Here is a 16,299-nt window from a genome sequence, read left to right as displayed (position 1 = left end):
CATGACTCTATTTAGAATGTTGTTACCCATAGACACTTAGTAGTCATGGAACCCAAGTGGACACTTAATTCTTGTTGCCTAGAGATATAGCAATACACGTAAGTCAAAAACAAGCGGGGAATGGCTATACCTAATTTTCAGAGCCTGCGTTCTTTCCACTAGATTATACTGCTGAAACACATTCTTAATTCTCTAAGAATTTAATATTATGTTAACAATGCACTAAAAATAATTCTTAAAGGGCTTCCCTGGTGGCCCAGTGGTTGGGAATCCACCTGCCAGTGGAGGGGACGTGGGTTCGAGCCCTGGTCCAGGATGATCCCATGTGCCGCGGAGCAGCTGGACCCGTGCGCCACAACTACTGAGCCTGTGCTCTGGAGCCCGCGAGCCATGGCTGGTGAGGCCCACGAGCCTGGAGCCCATGTTCTGCAAGGAGAGAGGCCACTGCAACGAGAAGCCCGTGCACTGCCACGAAGAGTAGCCCCCACTTGCGGCAACTAGAGAAAGCCTGTGTGCAGCAGCGAAGCAGCCAAAAATAAATAAAAAATAATAATAATTCTTAAGATATAAAAATTATTTCTTTATATGCTATTATATGTACATATTAAAAAGTCAACTTTCCAAAATAGAAATGTAGTGTAAAATCGAAAAGACACATACATACCCAAGAAAACAATCTGTATCATTCATCCACTGATTTATAAACTGTACAGTTACAGGTCCAGGGTTGTGAGGCAACTGAATTCGTTCTAAAGTATGTAGCAGCAAATCAGGGTTGTAGTACAAGGCAGCAATTGCAACCTGAAGACACATAGTACGAAGCTCACTAGTTTTGACTCCTCGGGTTAATCTCTCCAAAACAAGTTGAACAAAGAGTGGAATGCACTAGAGGAAAAAAGAAAAAGAGAAATCAAGTAACTTTTATAGAAAGCTGAATGTTGGTAAAGTGTTATCAATAAATCAGATACTCTTAATGACAGTGAAACGTTTGCTTGTTTAAATCATTTTTAGAATTATTAAACCTAGAGAGCTTAAATGGCCAAAAAGAGGTCCTACAGTAGTGCCAAAACGTCTCCTTCCATTTTATGTGAAGATTACATTTAGTTGAAGATTGTTCTACAAGAGTCCACACTCAAATGATGGCAATAATCCAAATGTAGACTTAAGTCACTTCCATGTTTGAGTTAAAATGACTAGGGTGGAATTTTTCTTTGATAAATCATATTGGAAATACAGTTGACCCTTGAACAACGCAGGTTTGAACTATATGGATCCAGTTAAATGCAGGGTTTTTTCAATAGTGAATACTGCAGTACTACACCATCCACAGTTGGTTGAATCTGCGGATAGGGAGCAAACGTGTATACACAGGGCCAACTGTAAGTTATACGTGGATTACTGACTGTGCAGAGGGTCAATGCCTCTAACTCCTGCATTGTTCAAGGGTCAAGTGTAAAAAAAAAATGAGACTAAAAATAAGCATGATGTGATCAGAATTTCGCTTGAGAAAAAAAATTCCTAAAAAAGTCATAGGGATGTAATGAACGACATGGTGGCTAAACTTAAGAATACTGTATTGTACATTTGAAAGTTGCTAAGAATGAGTAGACATTAAAAGCTCTCATCACAAGAAAAAAATTTTTTTAACTATGTATGGTGATGGATGTTAACTATACTTATTGTCATGATCATTTCACTGTATATACAAATACTGAATCATGTTGTATACCTGAAATTAAGATAATTTTATATGTCAAATATATCTCAATAAAATTTTTGAAAAAGAAAATTCCTGTTGGTACAAGTAAGAGACTGAAGAAAAATAGTGGATTTCATACATTAAAATCCTATGACTCCAATTCTAAAGTGCAATATTGTTTAATTTTATTAGAAATATTTCCTAACAGTTACTTTCAATTAAAAGGGATGGGCTAACTGTGGAAAACAGATGGAGATTTCTCAAAAAAACTAAAAATACTACTACCATATGACCCAGCAATTCCACACTTGGGTATATATCCAAAAAAACAAAAACAAAAACACTAATTCAAAAAGATACATGTACCCCAATGTTCATAGCAGCATTATTTACAATTGCCAAGATATGAAAGCAACCTAAGTGTCCATCAACAGATGAATGGATAAAGATGTGGTTCTCACACCAGTCAGAATGGCCATCATCAAAAAATCTAGAAACAATAAATGCTGGAGAGGGTGTGGAAAAAAGGGAACACTCTTGCACTGCTGGTGGGAATGTGAATTGGTACAGCCACTATGGAGAACAGTATGGAGGTTCCTTAAAAAACTACAAATAGAACTACCATATGACCCAGCAATCCCACTACTGGGCATATACCCCGAGAAAACCATAATTCAAAAAGAGTCATGTACCAAAATGTTCATTGCAGCTCTATCTACAATAGTCCGGAGATGGAAAAAACCTAAGTGTCCATCATCGGATGAATGGATAAAGATGTGGCACATATATACAATGGAATATTACTCAGCCATAAAAAGAGACGAAATTGAGCTATTTGTAATGAGGTGGATAGACCTAGAGTCTGTCATACAGAGTGAAGTAAGTCAGAAAGAGAAAGAAAAATACCATATGCTAACACATATATATGGAATTTAAGAAAAAAAATGTCATGAAGAACCTAGGGGTAAGACAGGAATAAAGACACAGACCTACTAGAGAATGGACTTGAGGATATGGGGAGGGGGAAGGGTAAACTGTGACAAAGCGAGAGAGAGGCATGGACATATATACACTACCAAACGTAAGGTAGATAGCTAGTGGGAAGCAGCCAAATAGCACAGGGAAATCAGCTCGGTGCTTTGTGACCGCCTGGAGGGGTGGGATCGGGAGGGTGTGAGGGAGGGAGACGCAAGAGGGAAGAGATATGGGAACATATGTATATGTATAACTGATTCACTTTGTTATAAAGCAGAAACTAACACACATTGTAAAGCAATTATACTCCAATAAAGATGTAAAAAAAGAAGATGTGGTATATATACACAATGAAATACTACTCAACTATAATAAAGAATGAAATTTTGCCATTTGCAGCAACATGGATGGACTTGGAGGGCATTATGCTAAGTGAAATCAGTCAGACAGAGAAAGATAAAAACTGTATGATATCACTTACATGTGGAATCTAAAAAATACAACAAACTAGTGAATATCACAAAAAAGAAGTAGACTCACAGATATAGAGAACAAACTAGGGGTTACCAGCGGGGAGAGGGAGGGGGAGGTGCAATATAGGGGTAGAGGAGTAAGAGGTACAAATTATTAGGTATAAAATAAGCTACAAGGATATATTGTACAACATGGGAAATATAACCAATATTTTATAATAACTACAAATGGAGTATAACCTTTAAAAATTGTGAATCACCATATTGCACACCTGTGACTTATACAATATTGTACAGTAACTATAGTTCAATTTTTAAAAAGGGATGGGCTAAAATGATTTGTGTAAAATAAAATTCTGAGGTCTTAATATAAGTTCATTTTTAAATTAAACTTTAAAAATCAAAGTTTCAGGGGAGAATGGGATGAATAGGTGGAATACAGAGGGTTTTTAGGGCAGTGTAGTGAAACTAGTCTGCATGATACTATAATGGTAGATACATGTCATTATACATTTGTCCAAACATATAAAGTGTGTACACCAAGAGTACACCCTAGTGTAAACTGCAGTCTCTGGGTGATAAGGATGTGTCAGTATGTTCATCAGTTATAACCAATGCACCACCCTGGCGGAGATGTTGATAATGGGGAAGGATATGCATGTGTGGGGTAACGGGTACAAGAGAAATCTCTATATCTTCTGCTCAATTTCTCTGAGAGTCTATAACTACTCTGAAAAATAAAATCTATTAAAAAATAATCAGAGTTTCATGTAAAAATTTAAGACAAATTCAATATGTTTCCTTTAGTAAGCCAAACTGTAAGTACATTAGTATCAGAAGAATACTAGACTTGTTTAGGATAATATATAATATCAAAACACATGACTACATGTGGAACTTTTAAGATTGAGATTTTTATAAAGAAATGACTAGTCTGATTAACTCTATTGATTTTGTCTCATATTCTGATATAGAGCATATATAGGACATAGGCTCTATTAAAAATTATTACTACAGTTAAATAATTATTGTGAATCAATGAAGCCAAAAGAAAATGTAAACTAAGTTTGAAAAACTTTTTGATATGTTTTAATAACAAAGCTTCATTTTAACAAATATCTACTATTACATGCAAAGCCATTAAGAATACAAAGAAACTGTGAGGTTTCAAAATTAGTAAAACTAAAATTATCCGTTTATATTAAAATAAAGTCAATTATGGGGATTGATTATGCAGAATACCTCCATATACCACTATGGAGTGATCTGCAAGATATTAAGTGAAGAAGGCAAGATGGAAAAAAAATATGTTTAGTATGCTACTGTTTAAGAAGGTGAGGAGAGAACGGATATAACTATTTGCTTTTTGTTTTTAAATGAAAGGATGAACTAAAAACTGGGGGGTGGGGGGAGTGTAGAAATGGGGAAAGAAAGTAATGGTAGAGGGGACAGGAATGGAAGCTAGATTCCCCTGAATATACCTTGTTTTGTAAATTAGACTTTAGACTTTGCATATGTTATATTCACAAAAAATTTAAGCAATCCCTAAAAGTTAAAATAAAATGAAATAAATAATCAAACAAACAGGGATTATGTTAAATTACTTTAAAATTTATGATTTGACTTGTTTGGCTATAAATATCCCTAGCATATGAATATACCCTTGAGATAGAAGGAGCTACTAAAAAATCTTAAACTGTTAATAGTGATCGTATGTTGGTGATAATATATACATATTAGTGGGGTAAAGTAAGTGAGTAATTATGATGAGAACCAGGATTTTGGGTGTGGGAGATACTGATTAGGATCAATTAGTAAATTAAGTAAATTAGTAATTCAATTAAGTAAAATTCAATTAAGTAAAAATAATGTAGTCCGAAACTGGAAATATCTGTGTCTACTAATGATGCATTAATCTTAAGATAATATAATATGTATTTCCTGGTTCTCTTTTGTGGAAATAAAGACCTACTCAATAGCAAGGAATATCCCTTGTGCAGTCTTGGAATACCATTTCCCAGGGTAGGGCAGGAAATGTACAAGATGAAACTGGAACATCTAATCACACCAGATAGCAGAAAACTTCCAAAGGCTATGAGAATCAGGTCAAAAGCATTCATATGGCAAACTCAAGAGGCTCCCACTGGCCTAAGTTGAAAGAACTTTGTACACCTTAAATATACTGAATATATTTGATGTGTATCAAATAAATTTGAATCTATAAGGTCAAATAATACTAAAAAGCCAAAAAATAAAAACCATAAAAAACTCCTCACTGGTCATCTTTGGAGGATGCTCCAAAGATGGAGCATAAGGAAACAACATATTGTCTCAATCATGACAAATAATGGCAAATACTCAAACTATTCCTCAGAGTAATCTAATAATTGATGAGAAAACATTTCTCTTCATAGAAGTAATTCCACTCATAAATGAAGAAGGAATGACAGAATTAGAATATCATCACCAACAGCACTAAGATCATAAGACGAGAGACAACCATTCTGTCCCTAGTAGAAATACACACCACCACCTATGAAGTATTCTTGCCAAAAAATCACAATTGAATCCAACCAAATCTCTAGATCTAACTACCAATTTACAGGAAATATTGAGGAATTTAATTCTAAGGCATTACAATCCTTCAGCACAGTAATGGTAACTTCACTAACATTAGACAGTGAGTTAACTCACTTAACTTTCTGACATAGAAATGCTTGGGTACCAACTTTCCAATCCCTCTAACAACCCAGTTTTAGGAGTAAAAACCCACTGTACATACATTACATATGAAATTCTTACTTGCTAACTTCAAATGAGTCTATCCAGCTAAAAGCAATTCTTTTATTCAATTTTTCTTTACTACTTACTAGACTCCTCCAAACTGAAATTTCAACTTTTTTCATTTTCTACAACTCTTCCTATTTAACTGCAAAAATAAAGCCATTGGACTTAAGCTTCCACATCCCTTATTTCTACCTCAAGACAGATCTCTATATCAGCATTATCTAAACGGCACTGTCACAACAGTTAATAGATGTTCCTTGGGTTTGGAAAACAAAAAGATTCCACTGTTAATTAATTTGGAAAACACAGAATACTAACCACTCCCTTAGGCACATTTCCAGATAAAGGCACTAAGAATTCAAGCAATAATGAAATGAATTTTGTTTTATCCAGTTTTCCCCAGACCACTGAATACACTTTTTTATGAACACCTACTGACACCATTAGATGGTCACCATTTGAGTAATATCACTCTATTCCCATCTCCTGGTATCTACACTTTCTGTTTCTGTGAAAAAGATCATCTATTTTCCAAGGTAAACCTGTGCTCACAGGCTTCTCCCTGTCCTCATCTTATGTCTTATTTTTTCTGGTGTTTTCTATGCAATGTCTGCAATGACTCCCACTATGAATCTTGTTCTAATCTTCCACTCCCAATGCTACTTGCCTAGAACAGAACTAATACCTTCAGACCTCAACCTCACTGAAGATGAAATAAAGAAATTCTCAGAAAAAAAAAACAAAAAAAAAAAAGCAGAACTCATTGCTAGCAGACCTACCTACAAGAAATACTAAAGGAAGTTCTTCGGGCTGAAAGCAAGTGACCCAGAGGATAATTCAAAGACAAAGAAAGACACACACACACACACACACACACACACACTCCAGTAAAGGTAATTATGTAATTATAAAAAATAGTAAAAATAGTATTTCTTTCACTTTCTTAACTGTTTTAAAAAACAATCACATAAAATAACATGTTATAATTGTACTGTTGAAACTATAAAATGTAATATATTCAACATTAACAATACAAAGGATGTAGAAGCAAGATTCTACTGGAATAAGGAAATGACACCAGATGGTAACTTCAACCCACAGCAAACAAATAAAGAGAACTGAGAAATGGTAAATAAGAAGGCTAATATAACAAGTATATACCTGTAGATATATACTTGGTTGCCTTTTTTCTTAGCTTCTTTGAAATAAAATTACAAATAGAAATAATTACAAACAGTGTATTGTTGGATTTATAACATATATAGATGCAATATATATGACAGCAGTAGTACAAAAAGGGGAAAGAGGGAATAGAGCTATATAAGAGTAATGCATCTATATCTCACTAAAAATTAGGTTAATCTCAATCTGAAGTATATTCTGATAAGGTAAGGTATATATGGTAAGCCCTAGAGCAACCACTAAGAAAAATGTTTAAAATAGTGGAGAAAAAATTAAAAAGAATTAAAATGTGACATTAGAAAATATGTACTTAATTCAAAAGAAAGCAGTAAAGAAAGAATAGGGGAACAATAACAAAACATGAGACATAAATAAAAAATAAAATGACAGATTGAATCTATGTGTAAAAGTAACAACAGTAAATGTGAATGGGTCAATTCAAAGATACAAATAGGTTGAAAGTAAAAGAATGGAAAAAGATATATCATGCAAACAGCAACCATAAGAAAGCTGAAATGGATATACTAATATTAGACAAAAACAACATCAAAACAAACAAAAAGTGTTACTAGAGATAAAGAGAGACAATTTTAATGATAAAAGGGTCAATTCATCAGGAAGATAAAACCATTATAAACATACATACACATAACAGAGCCCTAAAATACATGAAACAACTGACAGAAATAAAGGGAGAACTAGATAATTCAATAACAGTTGGAGAATTTAATACTTCACTTTTGATAACGAATAGAACAATTAGGTAGAAGATCAGCAAAAAATAAAAGACTTAATCAACATTATAAACCAACTAGATCTAACAAACATCTACAGAACACTCAGCCCAATAACAGCAAAGTACATATTATTCTCAAGTGCACATGGAACAATCTCCAGGACAGACTATATGCAGGGCCATAAAATAAGCCTCAATAAATTTAAAAGGAATGAAATCACATAAAGTATGTTCTCCAATTACAATGGAGTAAAATTAGAAATCATTAACAGAAAGAATTCTGGTAAATTCACAAACATATGGAAATTAAACAACACACTCCTAAATAACCAGTGGGTCCAGAATAAAGCACAAGGGAAATAAGGACATATTTTGAGATGAATGAATATGAACACATGCCAAAACTTATGAACGTAGCTAAAGCAGTGGTTAGAGGGAAATTTATAGCTATCAACCTCTATATTAAAAAAGAAGAAATATCTCAATCTAATAACCTAAACTTCCACCTCAAGACTCTGGAAAAAGAAGAGCAAGCTAAACTCAAAGCAAGTAGAAGGGAATAAATTATGAGGATTAGGGCAAAAACTAATGAAATAGCAAACAAAAAAACAGACAACAAAATCATAAATTGGTTCCTTGAAAAGATGAACAAAATTGACAAACCTCTACCTCAACTAACAAAAGGGGGAAATAAGAGAGTGAGAGAAAGAGAAGATAATAATTACTAAAATCAGGAACAAGACGGGGTCATTATTACCAACCTACAAAAACAAAAAGAAATATAATGAAATATTATGAATTGCATGCCAACTAATTAGTTAATTTACATGAAATGGACAACTTCCTAGAAAGATGCAAACTCCTACATTAACTCAAAAAGAAATAGAGGGCTTGGGCTTCCCTGGTGGCGCAGTGGTTGAGAGTCCGCCTGCCAATGCAGGGGATGCGGGCTCGTGTCCCGGTCCGGGAAGATCCCACATGCCGCGGAGCGGCTAGGCCCGTGAGCCATGGCCGCTGAGCCTGCATGTCCAGAGCCTGTGCTCCGCAGCGGGAGAGGCCACAACAGTGAGAGGCCCGCGTACCGCTAAAAAAAAAAAGAAATAGAGGGCTTCCCCGGTGGCACAGTGGTTGAGAGTCCGCCTGCCGACGCACGGGACATGGGTTCGTGCCCCGGTCCGGGAAGATCCCACATGCCGCAGAGCGGCTAGGCCCATGAGCCATGGCCGCTGAGCCTGCATGTCCAGAGCCTGTGCTCCGCAGCGGGAGAGGCCACAACAGTGAGAGGCCCACGTACCACAAAAAAGGAAAAAAAAAAAAAATAGAAATACAAGTAGACCTATAACAAATAATGAGATTGAATTGGTAATTTTAAAACTACCCACAAAAAAAGCTCAGGCAAAGATGGCTTCACTGCTAAATTCTAACATTTAAAAAACACCAACCTTCAGAAACTCTTCCAAAAAATAGAAGAGGAGGGAGCACTTCCCAACTTATTCCACACGAGGCCAGCATAACTCTGATTCCAAAGCCAGACAAAGATACCACAAGAAAAAAAAAATTACAGATCAATATCTCTTATAAATACAGGTACAAAAATAGTTTTAAAAAAATACCACCTAACTGAATCTAGAAATATATAAAAAGGATCATACTCCATGATCAAGAAGGATTTACACCAGGAATTCAAGGTTGATTTAACATCTGAAAATCAATTAAAGCAAAACACCGTATCAACAGAATAAAGGACAAAACCCACATGATCATCTCAATAGATGCAGAAAAAGCATTTGATAAAATTCAACACGACTTCATGATCAAAAGACTCAACAGACCACGAATAAACAGGAACACACTCAATCTGATAAAAGACATCTATGAAAAACCTACAGCTTACATCAGACTTAATGGGGAAAGGAATACTTTGCCCCCTAAGATCAGGAACAAGACAAAATGTCTCCTCTTGCCGCATCCATTCAACATTGCACTGAAGGTTCTAGCCAAGGCAGTTAGGCAAGAAAAATAAAATAAAAAGCACCCAAGTTGGAAAGGTAAAACTCTATCTGCAGATGAGATGACCTTGTGTACAGAAAATCCTAAGAAATTCTCTGAAACTCTATTAAAACTAATAAAGCAATTTGGCAAGGTTGCAAGAAACAACATAAATACAGAAAAAGTGTATTTCTAAACACAGGCAATAAACAACTTGAAAATAAAATTAAGAAAACAATACCATTTATAATAGCATTAAAAAGGATGAAATATTTTATGAAGATTTTAATGAAAGAAACTTGTACTTGAAAACTACAAAACATTTTTGAAAAAAATTAAAGATGACCTAAATAAAAGGAAAGACATCTCATGTTCAGGGATTGAAAGACTAAATATTCTCAAAGTGACAATACTTCCCAAAGTGATCTACAGATTTAGCACAATGCCTATCACAATCCCAGTTGGCTTCTTTGCTCAAATTGACAAGCTGATCCTAAAATTCATATGGAAATTCAAGGGACCATAATAGCCAAAACAATCTTACATAGGAACAAAATTGGAGGACACAGACTTCCTAATTTCAAAACTTACTACAAAGCTACAGTAATAAAGATACTGCAGTCCTGGATTAAGGACAAAAAAATTAATTAAATCTGAATGAGAATCCAGAAATATATCCTCACATTTACAGTCAATTGATTTCACAAAGTGTGCCAAGATAATTCAATGGGGAAAGAATAGGTTTTTTCCAACAAATGGTGCTGAGACAATTTGATATCCACGTGGAAAATAATGAATTTGTACCCCTTCCACAAACCATATTCAAAAATTAACTCAAAATGAATTAAAGACCTAAATGTTAGAGCTAAAACCATAAAACTCTTAGAGGAAAATCTTTGTGAACTTGAATTTAGCAATGATTTCTTAAATATGATGCCAAATTGCATTGGGTATTTTTGTCATAGGATTTCTACCAGTAAACACAAACCATAGGCTATCTTTATAATTTTCCATCACAATATAAACATCCATCAGACATGCACATTTTAAATGTAAACATCAAGTAGGATGTTTTCTATACATATATTACCTGATCAATTCCCCTTCCTTTGCACTGAAGAATGATGACTTCAAGAAGTTTGGCTGCATGACATTCTGCATCTTCTCCTGCATCTCCACATAGTACCTGCAGTAATTAAAATTTCACTCAGCAGTAAATAGCAATTGCAAAAAATTTAATCAAGTCTACATGAAGTAAATATCACATAAAAATTCAGCCATTAGAATCTCAGCGTTGCTTGAGTCGTAAGTTTACCTTGCCAACCCAAAGAAGGAAGTTCAAAATGAAGTTCATCTATCTTCTTCATCTACTCTGATTCCTTATAAGGTGTAATAATTCACTTATTTAACTTTGGATTAATAAAATAGGCTATATGAGTTAACTGTCTAGACAAATGAAGCTTCCCTTTATGTAATGCATCAAAACAATAAAATACAATGAAATCAAAAGAAAACAAAATAACCTTCTTCTTAAACAATTAAATAAACCCTGTGTTTTTCTGTTCCTTTTGAATTCTTGTCTATATGCACCCATTTTTTCATAATGAAACCATAAATTTAATATTACACACCTTTTAATTTCCTCATTTGGACTTCATAATTTGAACTACTTTCCATAGACATTATAATCATTTAGGACTATACAGTATTACAGAAGATGAGTATAACAAAGCTTACCAGCCTGTTCCCCTAATGTCAATTCTGTATTTTCACTGATATGAACAATTATACAGTGCACATGTTCATACACCTAATACGGCAGCCTTATAATAAGGTTCCCAGAAGAGAGATTTATAGAGTAGAGGCATGCTTATATTAGAAATAAAGAAATATGGAAAAATTAATAAGGGTTCAAACACAAGACATAAGAAAAAGAACAGACTTAACCCAGAGAATAAAAGTAAGATAGAAATTAGGAATATAAACAAAAAGATGTAAAACAAACAGAAATCAAAAATAGATTCATTAAAAAAAGACTTAAGTAGACTTTTGGCAAAATTATTTTTAAAAAGCAAAGAAAGCAAAATTTTAAAACATTATGAAAGACATAAATACAGATAAAGGAAAGATTAAAAATGAAAATACTATGAACAATATTATATTCCTTATATATTTGAAAACTTAGATGACCTGGATAATTTCCTAGACAAATACAATTTAAGAAAACTGAATTTAAAAGATATTCCAGATAAAGATGACAGATTGAACATCGCCATTCAATTTTATCCCTTCCCAAAGGCCATTAAAATAAAGGTAAAGATATTTTAGAGGCATATATCCACAAAGACAGAGATAAAGGAAAAAACAGACAGCTATAAAATTGTAGAAGCTGGAAAACAGATGGATCAGTGAGCTGAAACATAAGCAGGTAGCTAGCAAAACCAAGAACCAACCCTATTTACATAAACTTAAAATTCTACCTCAAGAGCAGTGTTTCTAGATCTAGATTCTAAACATGTGGGCTCTAGAACCAGAATGCTTTGGTCTAAATCCTAGTTCTACCATTTACGAGCTGTGTTTTTAGAAACGCTATTGGGTGGGCCAAAAAGTGTCTTCAGTTTTTTAAGTAAAAATAAAAGACACATTTTTCATCAAGAACTTTACTGAATAACGTATTCATCCTTTTGTTCCACTACCTTCTGCCATTTTTCAGGCAACTTCATAATTCCATCTTCCCAAAACTTTTTATCTTTTTGAGGCAAGAACTATTCCAGGTGCCTTTTACAGCCTTTACAGTCCAGGGAATTGAAATTTTTTCCATTAAGAGATTTTGTAAATACCAAAATAAATGGAAATCCAAAGGTGCAAAGTCTGGTGAATACAGCAGATGAATCAGAACTTCTCAGCCAAGCTGTAAGTTTTTGCCGGGTCATCAAAGAAACATGTGCTCTTGCGTTATCCTGATGAAAGATTATGTGTTTTCTGTTGACTAATTCTGGACGCTTTTCGTTGAGGGCTGCTTTCAGTTGGTCTAACTGGGAGCAGTACCTGTTGCAATTAATGGTTTGGTTTTCTGGAAGGAGATCATAATAGAGCAGGGGTCCCCAACCCCCAGGCCACGGACCAATAGCGGTCCACTGGTCCCATCGCTCCCCATCGCTCGCATTACCACCTAAACTCCGCCTCCTGTCAGATCAGCGGTGGCATTAGATTCTCATAGGAGCGTGAACCCTACTGGGAACTGCGCATGCAAGGAATCTAGGTTGCACACTCCTTGTGAGAATCTAATGCCTGATGAGCTGAGGTGGAGCTGGGGCAGTGATGCTAGCGCTGGGGAGCGGCTGCAAATAAGATCATCATTAGCAGACAGGTTTGTCTGCACAGAGACCATAATAAATCAATTGCTTGCAGACTCATATCAAAACCTTATCAGTGAGTGGCACGTGAAAACAAGCTCAGGACTCCCACTGATTCTGCATTATGGTAAGTTGTATAATTATTTCATTACCTATTACAATGTAATAATAATAGAAATAAAGTACACAATAAATATAATGCGCTTGAATCATCCCAAAACCATTCCCCCACCCCGCCCCCGGTCCATGGAAAAACAGTCTTCCACGAAACCAGTCCCCTGGTGCCAAAAGTGTTCGGGACATTTGTAATAGAGGACTCCCTTCCAATCCCACCATATACACATCACCTCCTTTGGATGAAGCCCAGCCTTTGGTGCCGTTGGTGGTGGTTCATTTTGCTTGCCCCACCATCTCTTCCATTCCACATTGTTGTACAGTATACACTTTTCATTGCCCATCACAATTTGTTTTAAAAACAGAACGTTTCATTACGTTTCAGTAGAGAATCGCATGCAGAAATATGGTCAAGAAGGTTTTTTCACTTAACTTACGTGGAACCCAAACATCAAAGCAATTCACATAACCAAGCTAGTGCAAATGATTTTCAACGCTTGATTTGGATATTTTGAGTATGTCGGCTATTTCCCACATGGTATAACGTTGATTGTTCTCAATTATTGTTTTGATTTGATCGCTATCAACTTCAACTGGTCTACCTGACCGTGGTGCATCGGCCAGCAAGAAATCTCCTGCACGGAACTTCGCAAACCACTTTTGACACGTTTGATCAATCACAGCACCTTCTCCAAAAACACTGCACAAATCTTTTTGTGCATTTCAGTTGCGTTTTTACCTTTCCTGAAATAATAAAGTTTAATATGCCAAAAATGTTGCTTTTTTTCTTCCATCCTCAATATTAAAATGGCTACACAAAAATTCACCAATTTTGATAAGTCTTTTTTTAAATTCATGGTGATATGACAGCTGTCACATACAATCTAACAAAATTGTTTCAAATGAAGTTAAAGGCAACTAAATGCTACTAGAGCCATCTTATGGAAAAAACCAAACGCACCTTTTGGCCCACCCAATATTTATTCTCTGTACCTTAGTCCCCAGCTGTAAAAAGAAATATAGTAATATACTTATGTCATAGGATTATATGATACAGAAAGAAAAAACTCAGCCCCTTTTCCCAAAATTGCATTGACTTGGTTTCTTTGTTTGCTGGTTTTGTTGGTTTGAGGTTTTGTCCCCCCACAAAAGGAAGAGAAACAAAATATAGTACAGTAGCTTAAAAAAATGGGCTCTGGAGCCAGATTACCAGGATTCAAATCTAGCTCCAACACATAACAGCTATGTGACTAGGTCAGTTTTCTAAACCTCAGGCACAATGCAAAATGCCTGTCTCCTCTTTAACAAAAGGTGATATAATGTTGTAAAGATTAAATAAATTCATGTGTATAAAGTGCTTAGGAAATACCAGTGTACAGTAAGAGTTCAATAATAAGACCAGAAATAAGAAATATATTTAACTACTTGACAAGTAGAAGGCCATCACTGTGAACGTCACTTTTACTATATCTGCTATAATACAGAGCAACTGTGAGTTATAAAGGACCATGTAGGATTGTTATGTTTTCTACCTTTGCTTTCTCTTCCCCTTTCCCTCACTAGCAGCTGTCTCTATAACTTAGGAAAAAACTGAGGACAGCCAGGTGATTATGACTCAACAAGCTGGGTTATTACAGAGCAATATGAGTCTTCAAAAATCGTGATTCTACTCCTGCTGTTTACATGTGATGAAACTTAGTGACTTCCCAAAATCTCCCAGGCTCTTTATAACCGAACTGAGACCTCCATCAGATAAACTGATTATCAGTTCAGCGCTTTTAACAGAGTCTGGTACACATCTCTTCTAGGGAGGAAAATAGGTTGTACACTAGCTATCTTACTCCCAACTCCAAGGCCAAACTTAGGTTTCTGGCTATTTGAGCTTTCTAAAATCTGCCATCTCTATGCAATACAGTTTTATATTTATGTATATATTGATACATATATTCACCTAAAAGAGGAGGAAAGCATTAGTCAACAATGATTCCCAGATACAACCAAGAGGGCCAAATCTAACTTGTGACAAAGATAACATAGTAGACAATCATGTTTGTGCATAAATACAACAGTAGCCATTATGTGGCTTACCAATTATCCTGTATTGAGCTAAATGATGCTGTTTTTCCAACTATTCCAATTTTTTGTCTTATGTTATTTATGTTCAAATTACCTATATCTAGTGTCTTCTAATATATACATTCAATTAAAAGAAAAATCAATAATTGACAAACTGTGTGATATTTTCCTAGCACTCTTTTTTAATCAAGGAGCAAGTCTGCATTTTTGAAAAAAAAAACACGAAGAAAATTATTTACCTAAGCATTATAAAGTACACAGCTATAAAAGTAGCAAACATTCTTAAGTATAACACACAATATGAAATTTTCAGATAATTCCAAACTCCATTTGAAAATACAAAATGACAAATATATGTTGATGAAAGCAATACAGAACTAAATGTATAAGAAACAAATTGAGAGAGTACCTGAAGTAAAATACAACATTAGGAAGTAAACGTTAGTAAGTAAACCATTAGTAAGAATCACTATGACAAATGTTTAGGACATGCTTACCTTTCTACACATTGTAAAAAGTATTTCTAAATGCTTTGGATTTGATAGTAAAGTATTTGTATCTATTGTCACATAATTATGCAGAAGAGGCATCATGTCTGGAAAAAAATTCAAAATCCCAGTGAGACTTGAGTAACAGAAGTAGAAATAAATTATTACCACTGAAAGCATATTTCTGTAGCACCCACACATTACTATCTTCCCTTGCAACCACAAAATGCTAGAAATGAAAGTGTTAAATCCACCTTTTCTATAAATGAGAAAAATGTGGATCAGAAAGACTAAAATGCTCGTCATTTATTATAGTGATTGTTATTAATTTTCTTCTTTTTTTCCATAGCACTCATCACCATCTGACATACTGTATATTTACTTACTTGGCTGTGTGTTTCCTACCCTCTCCCTCCCCCCACTA

At 34.8% G+C, this 16,299-nt stretch overlaps 1 protein-coding gene across 4 annotated transcripts in view; it reads right to left on the bottom strand.

Moving 5' to 3' along the window:
- Positions 1-16,299, bottom strand: part of IPO8 (importin 8) — a 71,023-nt gene that overhangs the window by 14,649 nt on the left and 40,075 nt on the right. For all 4 annotated transcript variants that reach the window (XM_060166618.1, XM_060166617.1, XM_060166619.1 and 1 more), the window contains 3 exons: positions 15,885-15,982; positions 10,932-11,027; positions 665-885 (listed from right to left, as the gene is read on the bottom strand). In XM_060166618.1, the coding sequence (XP_060022601.1) occupies positions 665-885; positions 10,932-11,027; positions 15,885-15,982 (415 nt within the window). The remainder of the gene's footprint in view (positions 1-664; positions 886-10,931; positions 11,028-15,884; positions 15,983-16,299) is intronic.

Source organism: Lagenorhynchus albirostris, chromosome 11 (genome assembly GCF_949774975.1).
Source record: "Lagenorhynchus albirostris chromosome 11, mLagAlb1.1, whole genome shotgun sequence".
NCBI classification, from domain to species: domain Eukaryota; kingdom Metazoa; phylum Chordata; class Mammalia; order Artiodactyla; family Delphinidae; genus Lagenorhynchus; species Lagenorhynchus albirostris.
Note: the sequence above shows the minus strand (reverse complement) of the source record. Positions and strands in the feature narration are given on the sequence as shown.